We start from the raw sequence: 25,005 nt of genomic DNA, 5'->3' as shown, positions 1-25,005 counted from the left end.
ATTCATATTTATACGAATACCTTGAACAGTATTGTTTATAATAATCATAATAATAGTATTATTTAACAATAAGTATTAAAACGTGAATTAATACTTTATTTAGTAGATAAAACTTATTTAATATGTATTCAAGTAATTATTACACAATGCAAAAGTATATAGTTTTAGTTATTTTTGTATTACAGAGAGATAAGAGATTTATTTTGTTTTAAAAATTTTATTCATTGAACTCACAATTATATAGAATTAGCAGATTGAAGCATGCACCGCCGTCATCTTTATTTTGTGTCACGTTGCAACTATTTCTGATCGAAATTATATATTATCTTGTGTTTTATTAATCGCCTGAACTAATACATTGCACGTGAATAAACATCGCGAGTATCAAAGTACTAAACAATCATTGTATCATGCAATACTTTCCGTATTTATATTACTATCTATAATTAATTATATTTTTTGATCACATGAGTGAGTAATTGTAATGAAGTTGAGATTACGTGCAATTTAAAGCTGATAATGCATCGACAATTCGGTAACTAAATTCATTTTATCACATAGTATGTAAAGTTAATTTAATCTATAAAAATTAAAAAAAGGAATCAGTTGAGCATTAGTTACATTAATTAGCGCAATTAAAGCTACAGATAAAAGGTTTTGTTCAAAATATTTTGGTGTTTCGGATTAAATAGCAGTTATGAATAATCAGCGGTATTAACGAGTCAGTAAAATTTTATTATAGAACTTTAAGTAATAAGTATATTTTTATACTTGCGCGGTTGTTAAATGATTCACAATTTAAAATTGTTTATTATTTTAAGTTTGATTTTTCTTTCATATAATTTTTTCAATAGCCTTCATTTATTTATTCTAATTGGTTTTCAATTTTTGGATATATAATTAAATATATAATTTCTAATATATATAATTTCTGTATTCAAAACATTCTTTTATGTTTGAAATTCTACAATACGTAATGCGAACTATGTACTAAATACATGCTAATATCGTAAAAGCGTTTACCGAATGGATCTTCAGCTTCTCTACCTTCATAAAACGCACGGTCCCAAATTCCGAAAGACTGAAATTTTTTGTGCGTAGCGTTTATATACCACATTCGGAAGCTAGCGCGATCCAATAAGCATCCGCAGCGAGGCATCACGCTCATTGGCTGGCATGCGAGTGGTGGGGGGTTCGCCGTTTGACGGCTTATAAATAGCGCGTAATTCTCAATTTCATGCCTTTGCGACTCGAACAGGGGACGAGGGTATGTCGTTTAAACGTTCATTTTAACATTGGAGAAGTTTGCAGCCCTGTCTTCGAAACGATTGTGACTTTTTCTCTATATTCTAATCTCTGCTGATTATAAAACGACGACAAACGGAGAAGGAACGTCCATCGTTGGATTTCTTTACTAAGGTAATCAATAATTAACTTTGTCTTTACTTCTTAACAGTATAAATATCGCGTAGAATATTGCAGATTCTAGTATAGCACACTGATTATTCTCGCAGAAAGTATATTTCTCGCATATTCGTTCGATCGAAAATAAAGACGCAACGTCTTGTCGTCGCGTCTCGCGTCGCTTTTTACGCGTGAAGTTGACCGCACATGAAAAACGATGCCGCTTCCCCATTTTGATCGCATTCACATTTCATTCGTGAAATGTGGCGGATAGAGAATGACACGGCGGAACGGACCGGCTCTCAGAGGAGTGGAAACGCGCGATCAAATATGGTAATTAAAACCTATATAATACCTGAATGTATAACTTGAATGTATATTTTTATACGCGATATTTAACTACCGACTGTAGATTCAGTAATCGCATATTAATAATCCGTTCAAACGCGTATTTGATGAAATCACTTCGGTACAATAATTTCATTTATTTGCAAAATGCGGTGAATACGAGATGGTCGGCTCCAAATGAATGGCGTCGCAACTTATTGAATTGGTAAGCAAAATTTATATTAATATTATATCGATAATTCATTCGAGCACGTATTTAACAATACTCGTGCAGTCGAATAGCGTTTCGTCTTTGATATGTAAAGTCAACTTGTCCAGAAATTTTTCACTATTTTAGATGCATTCCAATGTCCAAATTTTATTTGTAAAATATCGCAAGACAAACATGATAAATTTTTGCGTTCTTATTTTTTTGCTGTCACAAATTATGTATCACGTATAATACCGACAACACGAACAAAATATAACATGGTCGCATAATATTTAGGGTGTGTTCCGCTTTTACGCTCATATGCTGTAAGCATCAGTTCATCCTTAATTGTTGTCTATCAAATATTAAACAGGAAAAATGATGCTTACAAGTATTGTAAGTACAAAACAGAGCGCATCTTTAGTAATTATTTGCAACTGCACTTAATTTTAACAAATGATTTGTTTCAACTAGGTACTGTCTATATGTCACAAAGTAAGCAATAGGAACAGAAGAGAGACGAGAAACAGGCTTGACAATTCTGTGAGGAGGAGGAAGAGGAAGAAGAGGAAGAGGAAGAGGAAGAGGAAGAGGAAGAGGAAGAGGAAGAGGAGGCTTAAGAAAAGCAATGGGTTTCGATGGAGCAACTTTGTAGTAAGCAAGCTTATTGCTTACTTGCATAAAAAATTAGTTATTTTTTCCATTAGATTGTTTTATTTCGATGACTAAAAATAATTGAAGAAAAAGAATTAATCTAAAATGTTATGGAAATTTATTCCTCACGAAAACAATTTTGAGAAAATGTATAATTATTTTTTAACAGATATATAGTTGAAAAATTCAATGTGTATAAAAATTATTTTTTGAATTATTAATTATTTTTAACTTTATTTTAATTTGGATCTTGTATTTGTATGTTACAGAACTATGTAGCTGATAACTCCACTGCTGCGCATCAGTCGGTGAGTGACAAAGATTTTATCAGGTAACGAATCTGTGAAAAATATAGCATATCTATCATTATATTAGAAATAAATATAATGCTTTATAAATCCGTTACTTTGAAATGAATTAGTTAAATTTATAAACAATTATGATACATATTTAATCTTGGATTTATATATCGTTATTTGTCAATTTGATCGGCGCTTGGTGTGCTATTGTGCTTGAGATTATTATGTTTATAAAATGAAAAAAAATTTTTAATCTATAATTATATAAAAAATTAACATATTTTATACAATTATATATAATATTATATATAATTATACATAATTATATAAATATAATACAATTATATATAATTATATAAAAATATGTCTCTATATATATATAAAACATTGTTTCCCGGATATTTACACAAGTATACACATAAAAAAAGAAAATGAAATAGAATTCAATGATGAGTTAGTATTTATTATAAATATAATATTAATAAAATCGAAGTAAGAGAGAGAGAGAACATGAATTAATTCTATTGAATTATTATTGATTCATACATATTAGAAACGATTAAATTTTTTAATTCAAAAGAATATCCAACAAAAATTTCTTTCTTTACTGATATAAATAAAAACAAAAATTTATACACAAAACTGCATTTTAATAAAAATAAGTTTGATAAATATAAAAAAATTATTGAAATAATTGATTTTTAAATTAGAATTGATATGAAATAAATAATGAAGTAAACAAAAATAAATTTTCGTATAAACAAAATCTTATGAAAATTTTAAAATACAAAGATTTCCACAGACTTCTTTTTAAAAAAATTATGGTATAGGATATTCATATACAATATATATATATATATATATATATATATATATATATATATATCAAAATGTAATTCTTTATTTTTGTCATATATTATATATATATATATACATATATATATACACATATATATATATATAATATATGACATAAAAATAAAGAATTACATTTTGATACAGCAAAACCTATAATTAAACAAGTGACGCATTTATTTTCCTTAATCCCATTCCAAAGATTCCATTCCAAGATTAAATATGATATAAATTAATGCAAAGAAAAAATATGTACATTTTTAAAAATATCTTTTGAATGCATACAAATAAAAAAATTGTCGTTGTTTACAAGAAAAGTACAATAACAACGATCGACTAATCTTATTTTACATATATACATATGCATATAAAATGCAATACTATATAATGATTATAATTAATTTTTGAACACACACAGCATCAAGTTTAACATAATAGTTTGTAACTTATTTATTTGATTGATTGCTAAAATAAATTTACAACAAATAAAATAACTGACATAAAATCCCATAAGTTACGTCGCGGAACATAAAAACTTTTCAAATTATATTATATTATATTATATTTCCATTAAAATTTGTCTATAAAAAAGATACTTGCATATAAAACATATTACAACTAGATATAAGTGATGTAACAATAAATATAAATATAACTGATAAGGAGCTTATAAGTCACGCATGTTTTTTCGCGCAGTAGTTATATTTAAATGTATATATAATATATAAACAATAAATTATATTTTCAGCCGAAACCGCCACTTTCATGTGTTAAAACGATAAAAGAACAAGTGCATAATTTAAAGTAATGATAGAGTGTCAATATGATGAAACTATTATTAACGCGATAAGTACAAAGATTTCTACAGATTTATCTATGAAACATCTTAAAACAAATAGAATTATCTAGATGATGCTATTTATAAATACAGTCATAATGTACTGTATGATGATTCAATTTTCTTGCCATTCCTTTTTTGTTATCTTTGCAATCATTTCTATTTCATATAAACATTGTGCAAACACAGAGTCCCAGGTATAATTTAAGATTATTATAAAATTAATATAAACCGCTAAATTATTACATAATAAAGAAATTTTTTTAATAAAACAATAACTGTGTTAGAAATAACGATTATTTCATAATTATATCGAGTTTAAACATATTTTTCAAAAATTACACACCTTCCTTTATTTGCCTCTTTTCTATAATAGCTCTTCCGTCTCAGCTCTCTCAATATCTTATTCCTTTCGTAAATTTTCTTTAATTTTTCGTATGTCATTTAACATTTCTGTTACAGCTTCTTTATGGTAATAAACGGTGCATTTCTTCAAAAACATTTCCGGGTTTTACTCGAATTTTGTATAAATTCGGGATACGGTCCGGGTAAGATCGTTGCAATACGTGCTCAATTCTCTTCACGTTTACCGGTCCGTCGAGCTTGTCTCGTACGACTAGCGTCTAACAAGCCGATAAGCCGAATTAATCACAGTTAATGCACGAGGGATGTGGGCAATACCGCCCCAGAAAGTGGGATTGCCTCACGTCGCGTCTATCAGCCAAGCGTTTGCACACTTGTTGTGACACAGACTACTGTGGTTCGCAAAGTATTGTGATTATGAAGGCCTCGTCGACGTTAGACGCGCGTTAAACGCGACACGAGAAGCCAGCCGTATTCGCAATGATCTCACTGTCGGTCCCGTGTCCATTGCGTCGGTCGTAGTAAATTACTTCTTCGCGCAATTCGCACTGTCTCTTGCATGTAGCATGAAGAAGCTACAGCCGAGATACAAAGTGATTTCCAAGTCGTGAAAGAGGTTTTTTGAGAAAAGAAATCAAGATACGCGGAACGAGAAACGTACTAACATTAACGAAATTAGAGAGGAAAGTTGCAATAGAGAAATCAAAGCACATTATTGACGATTTGTAGAATAGGGGGAAAAATGACATGGGAGCAAATATTTAATACTAATGGGCAAGAATTTTCAACATTTTCGATGAACTCTTCTTAATTTCTCCTTTGAACGTTATGTTTATAGTTTCCCTCCTTTAGCATTTCCTTCGTTTCAATTATTTTAATTTGTTTCTTTTCAATAATTCTCTATAATTTTTCGCTAATCATTTAATTTTTCTGTTGCAGCTTCTTGTCGGTACGTGCAAGGGACATTGCGTTTTTTCGGGAATTCTTTTCGGGTTTAAATCGAAATTTGCTTACATACGAGATACGGTCCGATACGTGGGATCGTTGCAATACGTGCTCAATTCTCTTCACGTTTACCGGTCCGTCGAGCTTGTCTCGTACGACTAGCGTCTAACAAGCCGATAAGCCGAATTAACCACAGTTAATGCACGAGGGATGTGGGCAATACCGTCCCAGAAAGTGGGATTGCCTCACGTCGCGTCTATCAGCCAAGCGTTTGCACACTTGTTGTGACACAGACTACTGTGGTTCGCAAAGTATTGTGATTATGAAGGCCTCGTCGACGTTAGACGCGCGTTAAACGCGACACGAGAAGCCAGCCGTATTCGCAATGATCTCACTGTCGGTCCCGTGTCCATTGCGTCGGTCGTAGTAAATTACTTCTTCGCGCAATTCGCACTGTCTCTTGCATGTAGCATGAAGAAGCTACAGCCGAGATACAAAGTGATTTCCAAGTCGTGAAAGAGGTTTTTTGAGAAAAGAAATCAAGATACGCGGAACGAGAAACGTACTAACATTAACGAAATTAGAGAGGAAAGTTGCAATAGAGAAATCAAAGCACATTATTGACGATTTGTAGAATAGGGGGAAAAATGACATGGGAGCAAATATTTAATACTAATGGGCAAGAATTTTCAACATTTTCGATGAACTCTTCTTAATTTCTCCTTTGAACGTTATGTTTATAGTTTCCCTCCTTTAGCATTTCGTTCGTTTCAATTATTTTAATTTGTTTCTTTTCAATAATTCTCTATAATTTTTCGCTAATCATTTAATTTTTCTGTTGCAGCTTCTTGTCGGTACGTGCAAGGGACATTGCGTTTTTTCGGGAATTCTTTTCGGGTTTAAATCGAAATTTGCTTACATACGAGATACGGTCCGATACGTGAGATCGTTGCAATACGTGCTCAATTCTCTTCACGTTTACCGGTCCGTCGAGCTTGTCTCGTACGACTAGCGTCTAACAAGCCGATAAGCCGAATTAACCACAGTTAATGCACGAGGGATGTGGGCAATACCGCCCCAGAAAGTGGGATTGCCTCACGTCGCGTCTATCAGCCAAGCGTTTGCACACTTGTTGTGACACAGACTACTGTGGTTCGCATAGTATTGTGATTATGAAGGCCTCGTCGACGTTAGACGCGTGTTAAACGTGACACGAGAAGCCAGCCGTATTCGCAATGATCTCACTGTCGGTCTCGTATCTGCCGCGTCGATCGTAACAAATCGTCAGTCACTTTGCGTAACGTGCAATTTGCACTGTCGTTTGCATTTTTCATGAAGGACTTGCAACAATGATACATAGTGATTCGCGAGACCTTGAAAAAATTTATATAAAGAGAAATTGACGAAAGCGAAGGAAAGAATTTCTGCAGAAGGGTGATCAAAGAGAAACTTGCAGGTGGAGCGTCATGAGAAATCTCTTAGCCATGAATTACGTAATTCTAATAGCATAGATTATTGTATAATGGTAATTGTAAAATGGAGGTTTAATATAATTTATCTTATGAATATATATGCAATTATGGAAGAAACATGGTAGCATTTTTGTAAAATTAAGACATGTGTGAAGTATTTAAATATTATGTGGAAGACAAATTAATGAATTCAATATAATATTTTATTTTATGGAAATTCAGATTTTTAAAGTTACTTTTGCTGCTATCTAATAATACATTGATGAAAGGAAAATTTGGAGGAATATTGGGGTCTCATAACGATTTTTATTATGACATGCAATTCCTACCGCTTCGTTGAAAATGAATGGTACGTGTTACATGCATTAAATCCGAATTTTCATCCATGAAATCCGGATTCCGTATATCAATAATGTCAATATCGGTTGATGACTGTTAATATTTTTAAAGTTGTTGAATTATTAGTTAGGAAATGGTTTACGAGAAAAAATAGGAGTTATCTAAATTAGAATCTTATGTCACAAATATCATCAATATTCGCCTTGTCACTGTTATGAATCGGAAGTGCTAATTCGTTTGTTTGTTCACATCGATTGTTTCTTATTTTTTCATGTTTTGATAATTACTTTTAAAGAGATTTAAAAAGCGATTTAGTGATTAAATTACTCTTTCTAAGTTTCCGTTATTCTATCAATAATTTTATTAATGTCTTTTGTTCAATTACTTAAAATTTAATATATTATATGTAACTGTAGACTACAATAAATAATAGCATGTTTGTTTGAATATTGATCATTAATATAATACGTATAATGATACATTTAATTGTGACTTATTTCTCTTTATTTTATGTAACTTCAAACTATCATATTTTACAATATATATATTTTAAGAGGTTGGAAATATGAATAACATCTTGAGTCACTGGTTTCATTCAACAGTTCTCTCTTTATTCATAATTATGATTTTATATGTAACTTATTTTACAATTTAATTTATATCAAATGTTATATTAAAAGCAATCTAAATATAAAATGAAAAATAATAAAACATATTTATATCGGTAATCTTATAATTATTTATGTACGTTATTCGTAACAGCATGATAATTAATTATAATATTGTATAGATACTGTATGTTTAGTTCTTTCGAATTTTATGTCATTTATTTTGTTTTGTGTATTTTACTTTGCTTTGAAGATGCTTATTATATAAACATGCATTATATTTTCACTGTTGCATCATCAAATTTTCTATTACTTTATTATTTACCGATTTTTGATCATTAGAATATTATTAACATTATAAATTTTTCGCGAAATATGTAAAGTTTTTTTGTTTAGAACAACATTAATATACATATAATATGACAAGTAAACTCTTTAAACTTAAAATTTCAAGTTTAAACAACGCGTGCCGTAGAGAAATATTCTATCAAAATTCTTAAGTAATGAAATTTGTGAACATATCTTCAGTTTTGTAATTTTTACGGTTATTATCAATATTCTCTTTAAATAATTTTTCATTAATTTAAATTTTTTGGTACGATCTCCTCGTGTACTACACACGAATCGAACGTAATATTGTCTGTCGGCAATAATAATAATCCGACAGCAAAGAAGTACCTCTGTTTTACCGATTTTTAATTGAAATGCAATCAGTCTATAATCAGATGTGACCACAGGTAAGTCTGGTCTGAAGAAAGAAAGAGAAATATGACAGAAGGAATAAGGTAAGTGGTTAATTTTGATTATGTGAAGTATAAGGTAATGTACAAAATTGTTATTTATTTATTTATTTGATTTCCTCTATATTTTCCTTTTTTTCTCATATATGTACGAGATTGGAAAGATCCAATTTATATTCTAATCGCGCGCATATATTTGAAACTCTGATTCTTAGATTTATCGCTGGAGCAAATTTCAGATATTTTGCTGGATTAATTAAAAAATCGGTTTCCTTAGTAAATTGCATACCGTGCATATGCAATTTTAATTAAAGATTTTTTTATTGACTTGAAATATACGGGTAGATAGGTAAATGGATATGAAAAAATATGATAGGAAGGAATATAGACTGGAATACGAGTAGATATAGGGATTCGGTCAGGTAGGAATGTTAATAATTTGAGTTAAAAAATAAAGTTGAAAAGATTCTATTATAGATAAAATAATAATAACTTATATATAATGATTATAAGTACGCCGATATATTTATTATTATTATATTAAATATTAAATTATTTATTATTATATAAAATATAATAATAATATATAATTGCATTTGTTATTATATTTTTAATAATAATAACTTAAAAATTATATTATTAATTTTAAATTAATTCTTAGAGACAATGTAAAATATTACATATTTTTGTAAATGTTATGTATTGTATTTGTAATTTATGTAATAATCGTACGTATATTATTTATATAATATAATTGGAAATACTATGTATTGCAATTGTAATTTATGTAATAATAATTGTAAATAATGTTTATTATGTAATCGAATGCAATTAATAAGACAAAGATCGATGCGCATTTAATAAACGTTTGTTTTAGGTTTTAAAATTTTTTTGTTATCAAAAGATTGTTAATAAAAATTCGGGAAATACTTCATTTAAAATTCCGTATTAAAAGTTATAGTTTATGTGGCATGTATTGTAATAATTAATGAAGACAATGACGATATGTGTATACAGTTTTTAAATTAACATTAAGAAATTAACATTTATGTCTTAGATATCACGATGTCACAAGTAAATTTAATATATTTTTGCGAAGTTCCAAATTTTTATATTAGAACTTAAATTTAATTTAAAAAAGGATAAAATATTATTTAATTAAAAAAATTTTTAGTTTTTTGTTTCAGGCAAGAATTACGGGTTCCAAATTGCATGCCAATTTACAAACTTCGACATTGAAGCACAATATCAATTAATAAATAATTTTTTATTACAGTCATTATTTATTTATTAAAAAATTATTTTGTATTTTCCAAATGAACACCTAAATCACCTAAAGCTTTGGAAATATCCAGCTTTATGATTCGTTCATAAAAAATTCGCAAAGAAACAGCTTTTTATTGTTCTAAATCAGGTTTCCTTCTTTAGTGGCTGAATATAGAACGTTGATCTTCCATTCGTCGAAGCTAATACGTTCTACGAAAGTACCATTCACGTTTTTTTATTAATAAACAATTAATAAACAGTACACGTATGCATTGTATGAATTAGTTCGATAATTTTTAAATAGTTTATTTTACGTAATATAAAAGATATAAGCGAATAAAATTATCCATCCGTTTTGAAAGTATAGCGCAGTTTCTACTATATTCTTCTGTTACGAAAACTGTATATACGATTGTGACACACATCTTACAAAATTTTAACTACTGACGCATCAAAGCAGCGAATAAATATAAAATACGAACCAATAACTTTACTGACTCATAAATTCTCTCAGGAGAATAGGATACATTCGTATAAACAGAGTACAAATTGCGATTACTGTAATTAGGATGTATAGACTAAGCGCAATGTCCTGCAAAATACGATTGAAAAAATGCGTTCTCGTGTTTCTCTTACTGCTGCATTGTGACGTCTTACATTAAATTTTTACAGATCTGAGGATGTAATTAGAGATTAACGGATTCATTAGTTTTGCATTTTTTTCAGTTTAGAACTTAAAATAATCAAGAATTTATAAATCCAAAAATTCTGTAAGATTATTTAAATGCCATAGATGCAATTATCCGTAAATCCGAGACTTGATAAAGCTATATGTCCATAATTCTTGAGACCCGTACGTCTAAGAATGACTGACTAGATCAAAAGCACAGGAAAATAAAATGAATTTACAATTGTAATCACTATTCGACGCGCTAAATGCGCATAGTCTCGCGGAACATTTACAAATTTACGATTGAAAATAATTAATTTTTTTAAAGGACACTCTATATCCAAACGCTAAAAGCTACTTAATAGTCGATATATTTGTCATTCGTTATTAACACTTTGTGCTCAAGCTGTAAAATCAGAGTTTATTTAAAACTCGTTAATTTGTGAAGTATTAATCTTCTTATCAAAAGGCGATCTTTTCACTTTCGATTTAATTTAAGATATATGAAACATTCTCAAAATGTAATTTACGAAAAAATTACAAAATCTTTATTTTTAAATTAAAAATATATAAAATGACAGAGTATCTTTATTTTTACATTGTTTTGTAATATTTTATACAGTAATATTCGAGCAAAATTATAACTTTTCATAGGTTATATTTTTTCAGATGATACTCGAGTGCAAAATGTTAATGTTAAAAAAATTGTGCTATATAATGTATCGGTAGTTCATAGCGGTAAACGTATCTGTAACGTTGACAAATAGAAATTATTACACGCTAAAAATACAGTCAATACAAGTTAATTATTTTATAAACTGCAAAATGATAATTTGCAAATATTTCTTCAGGTTTTAAGATCCAAGACTTTCGCGTTTTAGGAATCGCACGTTTGTCATTTAGAAATCCAAAGATTCAAGAAAATCTTTCAAATAATTTAAGCAATCCAATCATTTATTATAAGCCAAAAATTCGATACTGGAAGTATTTTGATACTAAAACAAATGAGGTTTAAAAATTCTTGAATTCGATAATTGATCACAACAGCATCATTCATGGCTAGTGTCTTGATAAAATCTAAAAATTCATAGGATATAAAAGAAAAAAACGAAGGATCGATCGATCTCCGTGAGATCAGTAACAGATCCGTGATAATCAAGTACAGATATAAATCACTAGTGACATTTACAAAAGATACAAGCGGACCATTGACTTACAATCCGCGACACTTGTTATCACACAGCTCGCATTATCACTGTACAAAATATTGATTCTACTTCTAGTTCGCGCAAAGTCTTGAGCAATTTTCGTCGAGAGAATACGAAGGTCGGAACCGTCTCTCCGTCGTCTTCCGTCGCGAAATAGACTGCTCTCGCTTGGGAAATGACTTAAACGTTCAAGTCCTCCCAATCCTCGATTTGTCGAGGAGTAAGTTCGATTGTAATCCTGGTCAGAGTGCGTAGAAGATCGTGCAATCTCGGCGGAAGGGGATTCGCTTGCAGGTCGATGAATTCTAGAACAGGTGCGTGCCTAAGCCTCTCGACGTCAACATCTACAAAATAAAACAACAATGTTATTGTTAAGTCATTTTAAGAAAATTTATTGGTTCAAGTAAAATTGTCTTTTTACTTTGATTGTAATGGAAATGCAGTAATTAGCATAAAATCTTTTTTTTCGATTTGCAGTATCAGGAATCAAAATAATTCGATTTCAATCCTTGTAGTACATTTGATATTGATATTTCTTATGCATATCTAAACTATTCTAATTCAATAACTACATTATTTTTGTGTGTAGACACTTTTCTAAAAATGAATACATCCTCCTATTTAGAGAGGAGTAGATATATTATACCCGTCAATTGTTTGAGATACTGATATGATGATAATACTTATATGATAAAAATCTCACATAATAATAAATTAACCGGTACTAACCGATGATAAAGTTGTTGTTAGCGAGAAGTCGTTTCAAATGCGGTATCCGCCAAGCCACAGATGGTAGAGCGATGAAAGTGTTGTGCGAGATATCGAGTCTCTCCAGAGCTTGCAGTTCGGCTAACTCCTCAGGCAGTTTGCTCATCTGATTGTGGCTTAAATTCAGTTCTGCAAATGTGTTTATTGAATATTGTAGGATTTTAAGCAAGAATTTTCTTAAAGATAAATTTTATATAAATAGAGAAAAAGACAGCAATCTGAAGCTACTCTATATAGCTTATCGCTCACCAGTGATTAATGAAAATTTCACGGCAAACTTGGCTGGAATTTTTGTGATCACGTTGCCGGAGAGATCGCATCTTTTCAGCTCTGTGTGTCGCATCAGATGGTAGACTGCGTCTGGGATTTGCATGAGCTGGCACTCTGACAAGTCTAAAAAGTAAAACGAAAAAACGTACAGTTTCCTGAAAAAAATAAATAAATAACATAATACTGTCTTTAAATTATTATTCTCCAAGATTCCGTTAAATTTCTGCCGCTTGCATAAATTAAAACAAATTTTTGAAATAACAAATTAAAAATTTTAGAATCAAATTCTGAAATAAATATGTTTTAAAATAAAAATTAATTTTTTATTTTTTTCGCCTTTGAAAGGAGGACTGATTGCATATCCTTCATAAATATTGAAAGTGAAGGCCATTGTTCACTACGAATCAGACTTATAGCTTTCAAAATATATCCTATTATTCATCATTATATAAACGTTCCTTTTTCTTAATGCTCATTCATTCGATTTTACTTTTGAAATATATCCTATTATAATCATTATATAAATGTCCCTCTCTTTTAATACTCAATAATAATTTTTAAAAATGTTAACATTCTAGTGAAAAAATAGCTGAAATAATTAACTCTTTTCTCGAAAATAAAATAAAAATTTTAATATATCAAAAGGGAACTAGGATCAAAATAAATTTTTATTCTTCCAATGTCTTATCTCACAATTTAGTTTGGCGTACGAATAAAATTCCTTTTATATGATTAAAGTTAAATAGAGAATATGAACAGAGAATATTGAGAGCGAGAGATTTTCTCGCTGTCAAATTTTAATAGCACTAGTTAAATTGTAATAATAAAATTATAAAAGTGTTCCGTCACTTGAAAAAAAATGGGAAAACGCCAATCTAAGCGCATCATAACTGCTGAAAGTCCACTTAACGTCAGTGCACCGCGTTTCACGCTTTCTCTGGCGCGGTTTCCAGTACGGAAGACCGTTCGTTGAAGCTAACTCGAACGCGGGAGCTAAGAATGCGTTATGGAATAAATACATTTTACATTATATATTTATCAATCATCGCGATCATTATAACATCGGAGCAGTTCCGGGAAGATAACAAACCACGGAATTGTCCGATTTAGCAATCCATCAAGGAACAATTTAAATGTATATTTATTATGTTAACGCTTTCTTAAAGAATTTCAATCAAATTCCAATAATTGAGAAAAATGGCTTTCTTTATTCTCTACATATATAATAAAGAATATTTTCTTTTTCTTCGTTTCTTATATCGAAGTTATCACAGAGTTCGATTAAGAGAGATAAAATTAAGTCTGCTTTTTATTCCCTTACTAGATTGTGCTAGAACTTGCTTTCTTGCTTTCGTCAATCTTTCATAAATAATAATAAATCTATTTTACTTTGTTTTGTCACAAATACTCTAACACTTACACAAGTAGGGTAACTCCGGTATATATACGCCTCACCTAACAAAAATTAATTTATTAAGTATTATTTACTATTTTTAAAGTAAACGAACTATATCAGTAAAAACTTTGTACTGTCTACTACTATGAAAAAAATATTAAAAATCCGAAATACTTATTTTTCGTATTAAAAAAAAGAACTTTTTAAAACCCTTGCATTTATATAGGGTGGAATAAACGGCTATTCATAGAGAGAAGGGGGGGGAGGGGTATGTACGGCTCATAAAAAATTTACAAATAATAATAAATAGCTTATAAGTAAGACATAAACTGACACAATAACTTATTATTTATAAAATATGTTTACAAAGTTTTATTAAGGAATAAGAAAAAAAAAAGATAAATATGTATATGAAGTAATAGATAATTACAACTTCCTACATATGTATATTACAAGTGTTATTACATGAGGTATATATTTCATGTAATGTGTTTATTGTGCGCAGACGCATTTGGTGCACTGAATCCAATCTGTGCACTTTGTATGCTTTGGGCATAAATCCCGCCCGCTAAAAATGTCGTATATCCCAAACAGGTGGGATATACAAGACAACAAACTAAACAAAGAATACAAGAGCAAAGCACTTGTATTTTGCTATACAACATACTTCACTATTCCTCTACACTTATGTATCACGAAATAATTATTAAATCTTTTACACGCCCTATAATAATCATTTTATGTAGATTATAATTTATGATGGTGCTACTTATTGCAAAGACAAATCGATTCAACTTACAATAATTTCATTAATATTAACAGTAAGAAATTGAAATTATAATACTAATATAACATAAAACTAATATAACATAAAGACATGTAATTGCGGAAAAATTATCTTCACTCCTATTTTTTCTGATTTCTGCGGCGTAAATCCTAGCGCGGCGTATTTGCCAGAGTACTCTATAGATACTAGTTCAGCCATTATAAAAAAACAGATCTAATGTCATAAAAATCGTTGTGCAAATCTGGGTGTTCTGTTGAATATCGAAATCTCCAAAATCTGATGTAAAGAGAAAACTGTGCAATGAAATTTCGTCAGTCTAGTCGCATTTTTATAATTATTGCTATGATATCCCAGAGTTATGCACCAATGCGAAACACGTTACAAAAACACATGGAAATTCTCACTGCGAGAATTCATTAATAATAATTAGTAACCTTTTTGTTGAATTTTAAGCGCGAGTAAAAGTCATTATACGTACAAAAATTTTAGTCATAATTGTAAGGTCGTAAGCAAATCGACCAATCGTATATGTGAGCGTTTTAAAACGTGAGATCGCAATTTTGATTATGATTGGTCAATTTGTTTGAGACTTTACGATTAGAGCTAAAATTGTTGTACATGTAATGGCTTTAAATCGAATCAAGAACAATCGTTTTCACCGAAAATTTTACAATTTACCGAGGTTTTCGTTCTCCTGCGCTTCCTCGCAGCGAAGAATCACTCTTGTTACAGCGTTTGCCATTTTGGCCGACGTACTGATTCACCGGCACGGCTCCGACTGCGTTTGAAACATTTATTTCTGTGTGTGCCTGCCGAAATAAGTTCCACCACCTGGCCGACCGTGATATTCATCACGACTCATTCTTAGAAATCAGGTTATTAAGGAGAAAATCGCGAAGGTGCTACACTTTCCGTGACAGCTAAATGTACGCACTATATGATTGCGCTAATTGTACATTTTGCACCGATATTATAAGTCGAAGATTTAGAACATCTCTTGAAATAAACGTTCGACAAATTTAGTCAACTAAAATTTTAGATATTTTTTTCGATGTATAGCAAGGAGACAGGCGTGAAAATAGTTCTCAGATTGCTATTTGTTTGTCATAACATTTTCGGGCAGACTGATTGCTTTTAATCACTTGATTTTGATTAAGCACTTAATTTGGATAAAATCTGATAAAATATATTTTTATGAATCGTAATAATTTTATCGAATATCTTAAACTTGTACAATTTTGAATATTCGTTATTGATAAGAATAAAAAAATAATCATATAAATTCAAGATCTCTGATAAAAACATCATGATTCATAAAAATACAGTGTATCAAAATTAAATATAGGGCCAAGTAATTAATCTGCCCAAAAATGGCACCATGGCAAACAAATAAATTGACTGATAATAGATAATTAGATTAATTGAAATATAGGGTAAAGATAGAAAAAAAAATCCGATTTAACACTTTTCTGTGAAAATTACTATATTATGAAAAAAATTTGTCCATTAATTCTTTAAACTCATTTTTATTTGAATTCAAAATAATCTTTTTCGCAAGCAAGTATTTGGATTATTTATATTGTGTTGTTGCGAAATGCCTTATATAATTCGAGCAAAAGATAAACGAGGATAAAGTGCTCGAACAGAGGATTGTAATAATTAGTATGAGAATTATTGTGTAATTAGTATGAAAGTTACTTCTCGCTGTTGCTTCCACGATTATAATTAATGCACGTGCGATCGTTTTTCTTTATCAAAAAGTAATAGAGAAGAGCCGATAGCAAGCTACCATTTAAGGCCATGAGACTCTATACGGAAACTTCTCGCGACTCGTTTGTACGTTTTGTTTTGAAAAGTTCCTACATTTCTAGATTCGCACAAAATCGTTCTTTTATGCGATGCACGAAAGCCTTAGCTCCGACATCTGTTACGTACAATCGTAATAAAAGAAAAGGATATTTTATAAAAAAGTTTATTTTATAAACAACTCATTTTTTATCTTATTGGATGCAATATTGGAGATTTAATAGCTAATTTTTATTCTAATTTAATATCAGTAAATATCAATTTATATGTTATATTATATCTTTGTTAAGGTATGCAAATTTGTAAAATCACTCTACGAAATCAGAAATCTATAACTCAGACTTGGCTTGGAATTAAGAATCATTGAAAGATCTATAGTATCAGAGATTTATTGTTAATGTTACGCAGTTACTTTTTGTCATTTTATTTGTATCATTGTATTATAATGCATCTCGCATTTGATATGTCAAACCACATAGTAAAAAGATTCATAAAAAGAAGGAAACGTAGCCTTCTGGCAATATTCGGGGCGCATAGATCAACATTGCCAAGGCTCCGCTTTACTATTCCGAGATCGACCTTTCGTGTATACATTGGGTGTTCCGAAGATACGCACGATCAGTCCGGATACCAGACGAAGATACGACCAGAGGATCACAGCTGTTCCGCGAGGTTCACGATGTGAAAAGGAAAGAGACAAAGGCCGGATACGCGTGTTGTATAACGCAATGTTTATCCAGTCAATTATCTATGCTGGAGTTGCGAAGCAAACATTTCACTTTTATCCGAGTTGATGCTCGAGAAACGTCACTCATTTATTTATCCATTCCTGCGTAATTCCTCCAGCGAAATTTCATACATAGTCTTCAATTTTATTTTAATTGTTATAGTAACAACTTAGTTTGTAAATATCATAAATATTCTACTAATTTTTAATCTGTAAGAAATTTAAATATCTTAAAAATCTTTAAAACACATAAATTATCTTTGCATAACTGTGATTTATTGTTATGATTATATAATTGGTCTGTTTCACAAGTGGTACATTTATTAAAAAATTAAATAAAAAAAAGAAAGATTTTTTTATTCATATATTTCATTCATATATTTTTTATATTGCTCATTATGATATATAATTGTATCTTTTTATCTTTAATGAAATTAATATGAAATTGCAAAGTAGAACGGAAATGTTCTTCACGTACTATATGATTGCTTTTACGCGATGAGTACGTCATTGGCATGATCCGTACTTTCTACGGAACTATGTTATAAGTTTTTTGCTGAACTGCAACAGGAAATCATCAATACATTGCATCTCGACGCTCGGCGATCGTAGACCAATTTTTATTAGCTGTTCCTTGCTTCCTCTTTTTATTTTTTTCAATAACTATAGTGATACGCGTGTAAGAAAAACGTATCACAAATCTTGATGAAAGTAAAAGAGCTCGTTAGCTATACAAAGCAAACTGAGTCACCGATAATGCATTAGATAAGATAGATATTATTAACGTGACAATACGCAGAAATGCGTTGTTGCGATCTACCGCTTACCACTTGCAATATTTTTATCGTAATCCAATAATTGATTTACACTGCGAATCTTATATTTATATCGTAGAAACTGCGTTTTATTGATCGTCAGTTTTAGATTTACAGAACTTTCACAAGTTCTCTAATTGGATTTCTGATGTTACAGATTTTTAATCTTTGTTTTCGTAATCGTTAATATCATGAATCTTTGTATTACAAACCGTTAGTACCAGATCTTTACTATTCAGACCTTTAATATTAATCGAAATATATAAAATTATTGATAAAATAAACATTATGTAGATAGACATTTTAACATTACATTTATTATCGCTGATTTTAAATCATACTTATTTAAATTTAAAGAAAAGATGTTTCATATTACATTTTTTTATTGTAGATATTTGTCACTATAAATATTTCATTCAATAAATTCTTATGACTGCAATGTAAGCATTACATTTCCGATTTTGTAGAATTGTGATACTACAAATTTTGAAAGTTGAACTTATAAACTTTAATACTAAACATCACAAACGTTTATTCATATATTTTGATTTCGCGAATATTTTCTACACTTTTTGTCTATATGATGAGCCTCGATTTTCAAGATTTTAAGTTTTAGAAATTCTGGAATTTATTATTTTCCATATTAAATTATAATTTATGTTTAAAATTATAGTCTGCGCAATCGTAATCGGAGTACATTTTATAAAATAAAAGGTGGTGAGTCACAAGCACCGGCATATTACAATAGAAAAACAATAAAAGCATTGTTAATCAAGGTCACAATGTGCGTAGACGGCATGTTACAGATAAGGTAAGGGTGGAAATTATCTCAAATCAGGAAGTAGAACCGTGACATTGAGATACATATATAGTATTAACAAGCTCAACTTTTTCGTGAGACAACCATTTCTCTTATAGTTAATTTTGAGTACGGTCAATATAATACTATAAATTTTGAGCCATTCTTTAATTGGCTAATTAATAAACATTTTTTTTCTAATTGATCAATTAAATACTCTAAACTTGTAGTTGAAATTTTGATCGCACTCTTTAACTACCCTTAGAAAAATTTAATATTGTTAAATTTCATATTAAATTGCCAAAACAAAACACGCATATTTAAAAACGAGACAAAAAACATCTTAAAAATGCTTTCAAAACGTTTTAAAGACATTTTTTTAAAAGATATCTTTTAAAAGACCGTCTTATATCATGAACTTTTGAACATTTTGAACTTTATGTTGTCTAGTTATTTATTTTATTAGTTTTATTAGATTTAGTTTTATTAGATAATTATTTATTGTAAGTATTAAAAGCAACAACAATACCTTTAATACTTATAATAAATAATTATCTCCAACCAATTTACATAATACTTGCTGTATTAACTTTCTCTAAGGAGAGATGTTGATATAAATCAACCCGACGCTGTTAAATTTATAACGTTGAAAATCTATCGAATCAAAGATCTTACATCTATCGTATCAAATTCGTATTTAATTTATACACAGGTCAAATATATGTCTACTACATTTCAGTATCAAAATTTATTAAACTTTATAATACCAAAAAATTTAAAAAGTGTTTTAAAAATCCGAATTATCTTTTGATCATCTAAGAGAAAGTTTCACTATTTATTAACTTAATTGACTGATTATTCCATTGGAACTAATTAATCAATCGCATTTATCATTAATCAGAATGAATCAGAATTGACTAATTACAGTTAATACTTAATTAACTAATTAAGCTAATAAAAATGATAAAATTGCCCTTCAGGAACATTGCAAAGATCTAAAATTCTTCAGATATTCAAGCAAAATATTTAAGATTTAGAACACTTTTTAAAATAACTTTATGATATGTTCTTTATTTTATTTTACCTAAGTTGCAGTTATCCTGGGCTTCCTCACATCGTGAAACCACCCGGATGATCGCCCGACCAGCCAGTTGAACGCAGACTGCCATTGCAACATTTCTCTCGCCTTGCTCCTGCGAGATCTGCTGCACCTCTCCTTCGTTATACGGCGGCCTCATGTTTCTTCACACTTCGTACGATTATAATTGACGGCGACAAGCGCGCAAATATGAATTTCTCTTTCGAATTTGTCGTATCAAAAATCAGTACCGATCTTCGTACACTCGCCGAGAAATAATTTCTTTTACTGGATTTCTATTGTAATCGTTAAAAGAACATTTTATAAGCTTCAATTAAACGGTTAGTCTTTGTGTAAATTTTACACCTGTTGATAGCTAGTCGCTGCGAATCACTGGCAAAAAACTAAATATCCGGCAGATCCAAAGATAGAAAGAACTTAGCTGAATGGAGAATTTATATAGTATATATTTCAACTCAATTGAGATAATTTCTTTCACTGAGAAAATTTTGTCAGGATGAAAATCCGCGCAGATTGAATCCTAATGTTTGCGAAGGATGTTCTTCTTTGTGATCCAATTTAAAATTCAGATTTAATTCGAATGAGACTAGAACGTTTCTCAGAAGATTATCCGGATTGGAAAAAGACGCAAATTTTCAATTTCTTCACCGGGACACTCATCTTTCAGGATCTCGCACGATTTTATAAAGTCTAAGACATAAAATCCACCTCAAGCATTCTGGAGGGATTTTCGTTCTCGCGAGGCAACTTCAACGGAATGTAGATCCAGCTGACTTCCTATGCGATTTGCATGAACTTTACAGGTCTTAGTCCATTTGACGTTCCTGAAGATCACGGCGACCGAAGTCCGTTTCAGGTGACTCCGTCAACACTGCTTGCACGAGTGTACGCGGTGCTATTTAAGCCTTTGCCACTCTCCCCGCCATCGGGGAAGCGTCACGAAACAGCTGACTACTTTGTATGTGTGTGTACATTCACTCTCCCTCTCTTTGTTTGAAAACAAACGCAGTCAGATACACTGCGCGACATGCAAGCTGTCAAATTCGGGAATTCCGTGTTAGAATCACGTTTATTCAAGGTTCCTGCTGTTTCAGGGTTTCTTCAAAATCTCTGCAAGTCTCTTTTGTTTTGACATTCAAAAAAAAATTATCGATTAGCAAAACTATTATTTTAAGATTGTGCAACTTGTTAAATTAAATGTTTTCCATTAAAATTGTACTGATCGAGATTAGTTTTTGCTTCTTTTCTCTCTCTCTCTCTCTCTCTCTCTCTCTCTCTCTCTCTCTCTCTCTTTCTCTCTCTATCATTAAAATATTTATTAAAATTATATTTTGCTTCTTTTCTATCATTAAAATATTTTTAGAATTTTCTTGAGATCATTTTTCTTTAGATCTTTACTATTAAAACTTTTGCATTAAAATCATATTTTGCACTTTTTTAAAAAACAAGTTTCTTCAAAAAGAAGCTTCGACAATAAAATTATAAACAAATTGTCAAGTTCTAATTTGTCAAAACTAATTTCAATATATAAACTTCTTAAAATCTTCTCGAAAAATTTTCTTTTTAAAAATTCTTTAATTTTAAAATTGTACGAACTAATTAATTATAATTTCGATTTTATGTTAATTATTGAGATTATATTATAATATAAAAGAATTTAAAAAATCTATGTTCTCTCTCTCTCTCTCTCTCTGTCTCTCTCTCTCTATCTTAAAAATTGAAATTTAATAAGTCAACTTCATTCAGTTTTAGTTTTGTTACACAGAATATGACTCATATATTTCACAGTATCACAATCACAAATTGACAAAGTAGGTATTGTTGAAGAAGAAATGAAGATTACACATCGACACGAAAAAGCTTCAATGTCAGTGTTGACGCGCATTGAGCTTTTTGACTGCGCAGTTTTCCGAACAAAGAAATTCCCAAACAAGATTAGCCTCTTTTTGTCGTAAACCACTTTATTACTTATTCTGAAAAAAGTTTTTCATATCACAATTTTTCATATCACAAAAAATATTTTTAAAGTATTTCTGTTCATTACATAAAAATATTATGCTTAATTATTATTTAAATATATTAAATATTAAAATATATATATATATATATATATAATGCATATATAATTTTTAAAAAATATAAATGGAAGACATAAAAAAAATATGTTAACACAGATGTTATAAGAACAGACTGTGCATTATTTATCAGTCACTATCAGTTTAGAAAGAGTGAGGTTGAAGCATATCGTTTTTCGCTTTCTAAAATATCAAATTAAAGAGAGATGCGCTCTCTCCCTCCTCCCTCTCTCTCTCTCTCTCTTAGAATTGAAAATATTCAATTCTTTCTAATAGAGTATAAAAGCTAAGATCAGAGAATGCGTAATCCATATCCATAATGTCTTCGGATACTCTGAGTTTATGTATTAAATACTTGAAGAAATACAAAGCTTTCGTGCAAACGGTTATCTGCATATATACGCAAAATTATTCACTCAATTAATGTGCGAAATGAAGGTCGATAATATTATGTAAACTGTGTTGCATCGGGGCAAATTGCCCACTGCGCCATTTCGGATATCATTATCTACACTAATAGTACTCATAGCATACTATTTTACCTCATTTATCCTAAAATTTATTCTATAAATAATTTATTAAAGGTGCAAGATATAATACTTAAAATTAAAATATTAATTGATATTATTAGTTCGCAAAAGTGAACCTGGTTTGCAAATATAATTTAAACGGTGCAATAAATGTTTATTGCTTTTACCACGTGCTATACCCAGTTTACTATGCGCAATTCAATATTTAGGAAATTGTAGCAGAGATGTACGTCACTATTTCGCTTTAATAGTAAATTATCGTGCGAATGTCCAGAGGAATTTGTGAAATTGCCAAAAATGTAATCGCGACACGAATATGTAGTCACGTTTAATTTTGGCCAAAATGACGAGAAAGCTAGAAATCGACTACTGTTAGATGTTTTTCATGAATTCATCAAAGAACTATTTTTTTTCTTATTTTTTTGGAAAATAGATTGATTTTACAAGTATATTTTTATTTTTTGTCAATCATCAGCGATGTATTATTTAGCTTGTTAGAAAATAATAGAATAATAGAATAGTGTTGTTTTATTTCTCTTTTGCGTTTCGCTAATTCTTATTTAAATGTTTTATTTGTAATTGAAGTCTCATATATTTCTTAAAGAAGACGAAAAACAACGGCACGCTGATAAAATGAATTTCACCACTGTCTGCAATCCAACTCGAGTGCTTCTTCTTCCTCCGCATTAGAGGACTTTGCTCTCCATTCATTGTGAAGCTCAGTGCTCAACAGGGACAAAATGTTTATACAGTTCCGCGGTATGCTTGGCCAGCAGCCAGAGGATACTGCGTGTACATCTTGTCGACGGAAATAGACAGCCGCAGACCAAAATCCCCCATGACTTCTCTTTCATCGTTTTCCTCTTCATGCGATGTAGGATATGAAATGACGAGCCAGATCGTACGAGGAATCGAGAATCCGATCTGTGATGACTCGATCAGTACATTATTCTTGAATTTTTTGATATAATTTTCAATCTTTTTTACATTTCTAGATCTTTCATCTTTTTTTTTAAATATTTTGGCATAAATATTTGTTTAAAGATATTTAAAGATATTTATATAAAGATAATTGTAATTTTTTTTCTATCTACAAGAAATGCAAATATTAATTTTGACATATCTCAAAATTCTTAGATTCCTGAGTCTTTAAATTTTTAGAAGCTCAAAGACAGCAAGAAAATCAAAATAATATCAATTTGACCGATTATTGATCGAATTTATGTCATTTATTTTGTCACGATTCGATCAATATGTTATTAATTTGACTTTCTTGTGTTGTTTGAGATATGAAACTTTTGAATATTTAAATTTCATATTCTTCAATTACATATTTTGATATTTTTAAGTTAGACATTCTTCAATCATTTAGATATTTTAGATTAATGTTCAGGTTTTTTTATTGTATTATAGTATTTCAGATTATAATTGACTTCTCAGCATTTATATCGGCATGGTGATAGATGTACGCACAGAAGAAAGCGAGTATCTTTAAAGTAATTTCTACGTGGGCTGGCTGGCTTCCGTTCTTGTCTTTTTCCTTCTTCAACGGAGAAGAAACGGGGAAAACGTCGGGGGAAGACACCTCGGCTCGTACCCTTGCCAACCAGCGTACATTGGCCCTGTGGCATCGTCGCCGCTGACGTCCGTCTGTTCTTTATAACACGCAGTCGCATGTTCTCTCTACTGCGTCTTCAGTTTTTGGTACTTACTGGAAAATCGTCTACGACAGCG

The 25,005-nt window shown here is 30.1% G+C and overlaps 2 protein-coding genes across 7 annotated transcripts; one reads left to right on the top strand and one right to left on the bottom strand.

Annotated features, from left to right (window-relative positions):
• The first annotated feature begins 123 nt into the window (after positions 1-123).
• Positions 124-7,485, top strand: LOC105144700 (uncharacterized). 5 transcript variants are annotated; one of them, XM_087416782.1, is made up of 7 exons: positions 124-1,419; positions 1,483-1,737; positions 1,916-1,957; positions 2,240-2,338; positions 2,417-2,596; positions 2,866-2,904; positions 5,891-7,485. In XM_087416782.1, exons 4-7 carry the CDS (start codon positions 2,321-2,323, stop codon positions 6,056-6,058), a joined length of 405 nt encoding a protein of 134 aa, XP_087272908.1. In that variant the 5' UTR covers positions 124-1,419; positions 1,483-1,737; positions 1,916-1,957; positions 2,240-2,320; the 3' UTR covers positions 6,059-7,485. The 5 variants fall into 5 exon arrangements, with proteins under 5 accessions (XP_087272908.1, XP_087272907.1, XP_087272905.1 ...); XM_087416781.1 differs by lacking the exon at positions 2,240-2,338; XM_087416779.1 differs by lacking the exons at positions 1,916-1,957; positions 2,240-2,338.
• A 3,055-nt stretch (positions 7,486-10,540) lies between these two features.
• Positions 10,541-21,558, bottom strand: Sclp (leucine rich repeat containing protein 20 sclp). 2 transcript variants are annotated; one of them, XM_011060353.2, is made up of 4 exons: positions 20,652-21,558; positions 13,217-13,360; positions 12,929-13,096; positions 10,541-12,543 (listed from the first exon to the last, which is right to left on the bottom strand). In XM_011060353.2, the coding sequence occupies exons 1-4, from the start codon at positions 20,803-20,805 to the stop codon at positions 12,380-12,382; spliced, it is 630 nt and encodes a 209-aa protein (XP_011058655.1). In that variant the 5' UTR covers positions 20,806-21,558; the 3' UTR covers positions 10,541-12,379. The 2 variants fall into 2 exon arrangements, with proteins under 2 accessions (XP_011058655.1, XP_011058656.1); XM_011060354.2 differs by lacking the exon at positions 20,652-21,558 and adding an exon at positions 16,099-16,219.
• Positions 21,559-25,005: the final 3,447 nt, after the last annotated feature.

Source organism: Acromyrmex echinatior, chromosome 2 (genome assembly GCF_024713525.1).
Source record: "Acromyrmex echinatior isolate Ae372 chromosome 2, ASM2471352v2, whole genome shotgun sequence".
In the NCBI taxonomy this organism is placed as follows: domain Eukaryota; kingdom Metazoa; phylum Arthropoda; class Insecta; order Hymenoptera; family Formicidae; genus Acromyrmex; species Acromyrmex echinatior.
Note: the sequence above shows the minus strand (reverse complement) of the source record. Positions and strands in the feature narration are given on the sequence as shown.

Coding starts and splice junctions, on each gene's coding strand:
- LOC105144700 (XM_087416779.1), top strand. CDS start 1,666: ATGTGGCGGATAGAGAATGACACGGCGGAACGGACCGGCTCTCAGAGG. Junction 2,597..2,865: donor TTCGATGGAGCAACTTTGTA/GTAAGCAAGCTT, acceptor TGTATGTTACAG/AACTATGTAGCTGATAACTC. Junction 2,905..5,890: donor CCACTGCTGCGCATCAGTCG/GTGAGTGACAAA, acceptor TTTCTGTTGCAG/CTTCTTGTCGGTACGTGCAA.
- Sclp (XM_011060353.2), bottom strand. CDS start 20,805: ATGAGGCCGCCGTATAACGAAGGAGAGGTGCAGCAGATCTCGCAGGAG. Junction 13,361..20,651: donor CCAGGATAACTGCAACTTAG/GTAAAATAAAAT, acceptor TTTACTTTTTAG/ACTTGTCAGAGTGCCAGCTC. Junction 13,097..13,216: donor GAAATTTTCATTAATCACTG/GTGAGCGATAAG, acceptor ACACATTTGCAG/AACTGAATTTAAGCCACAAT.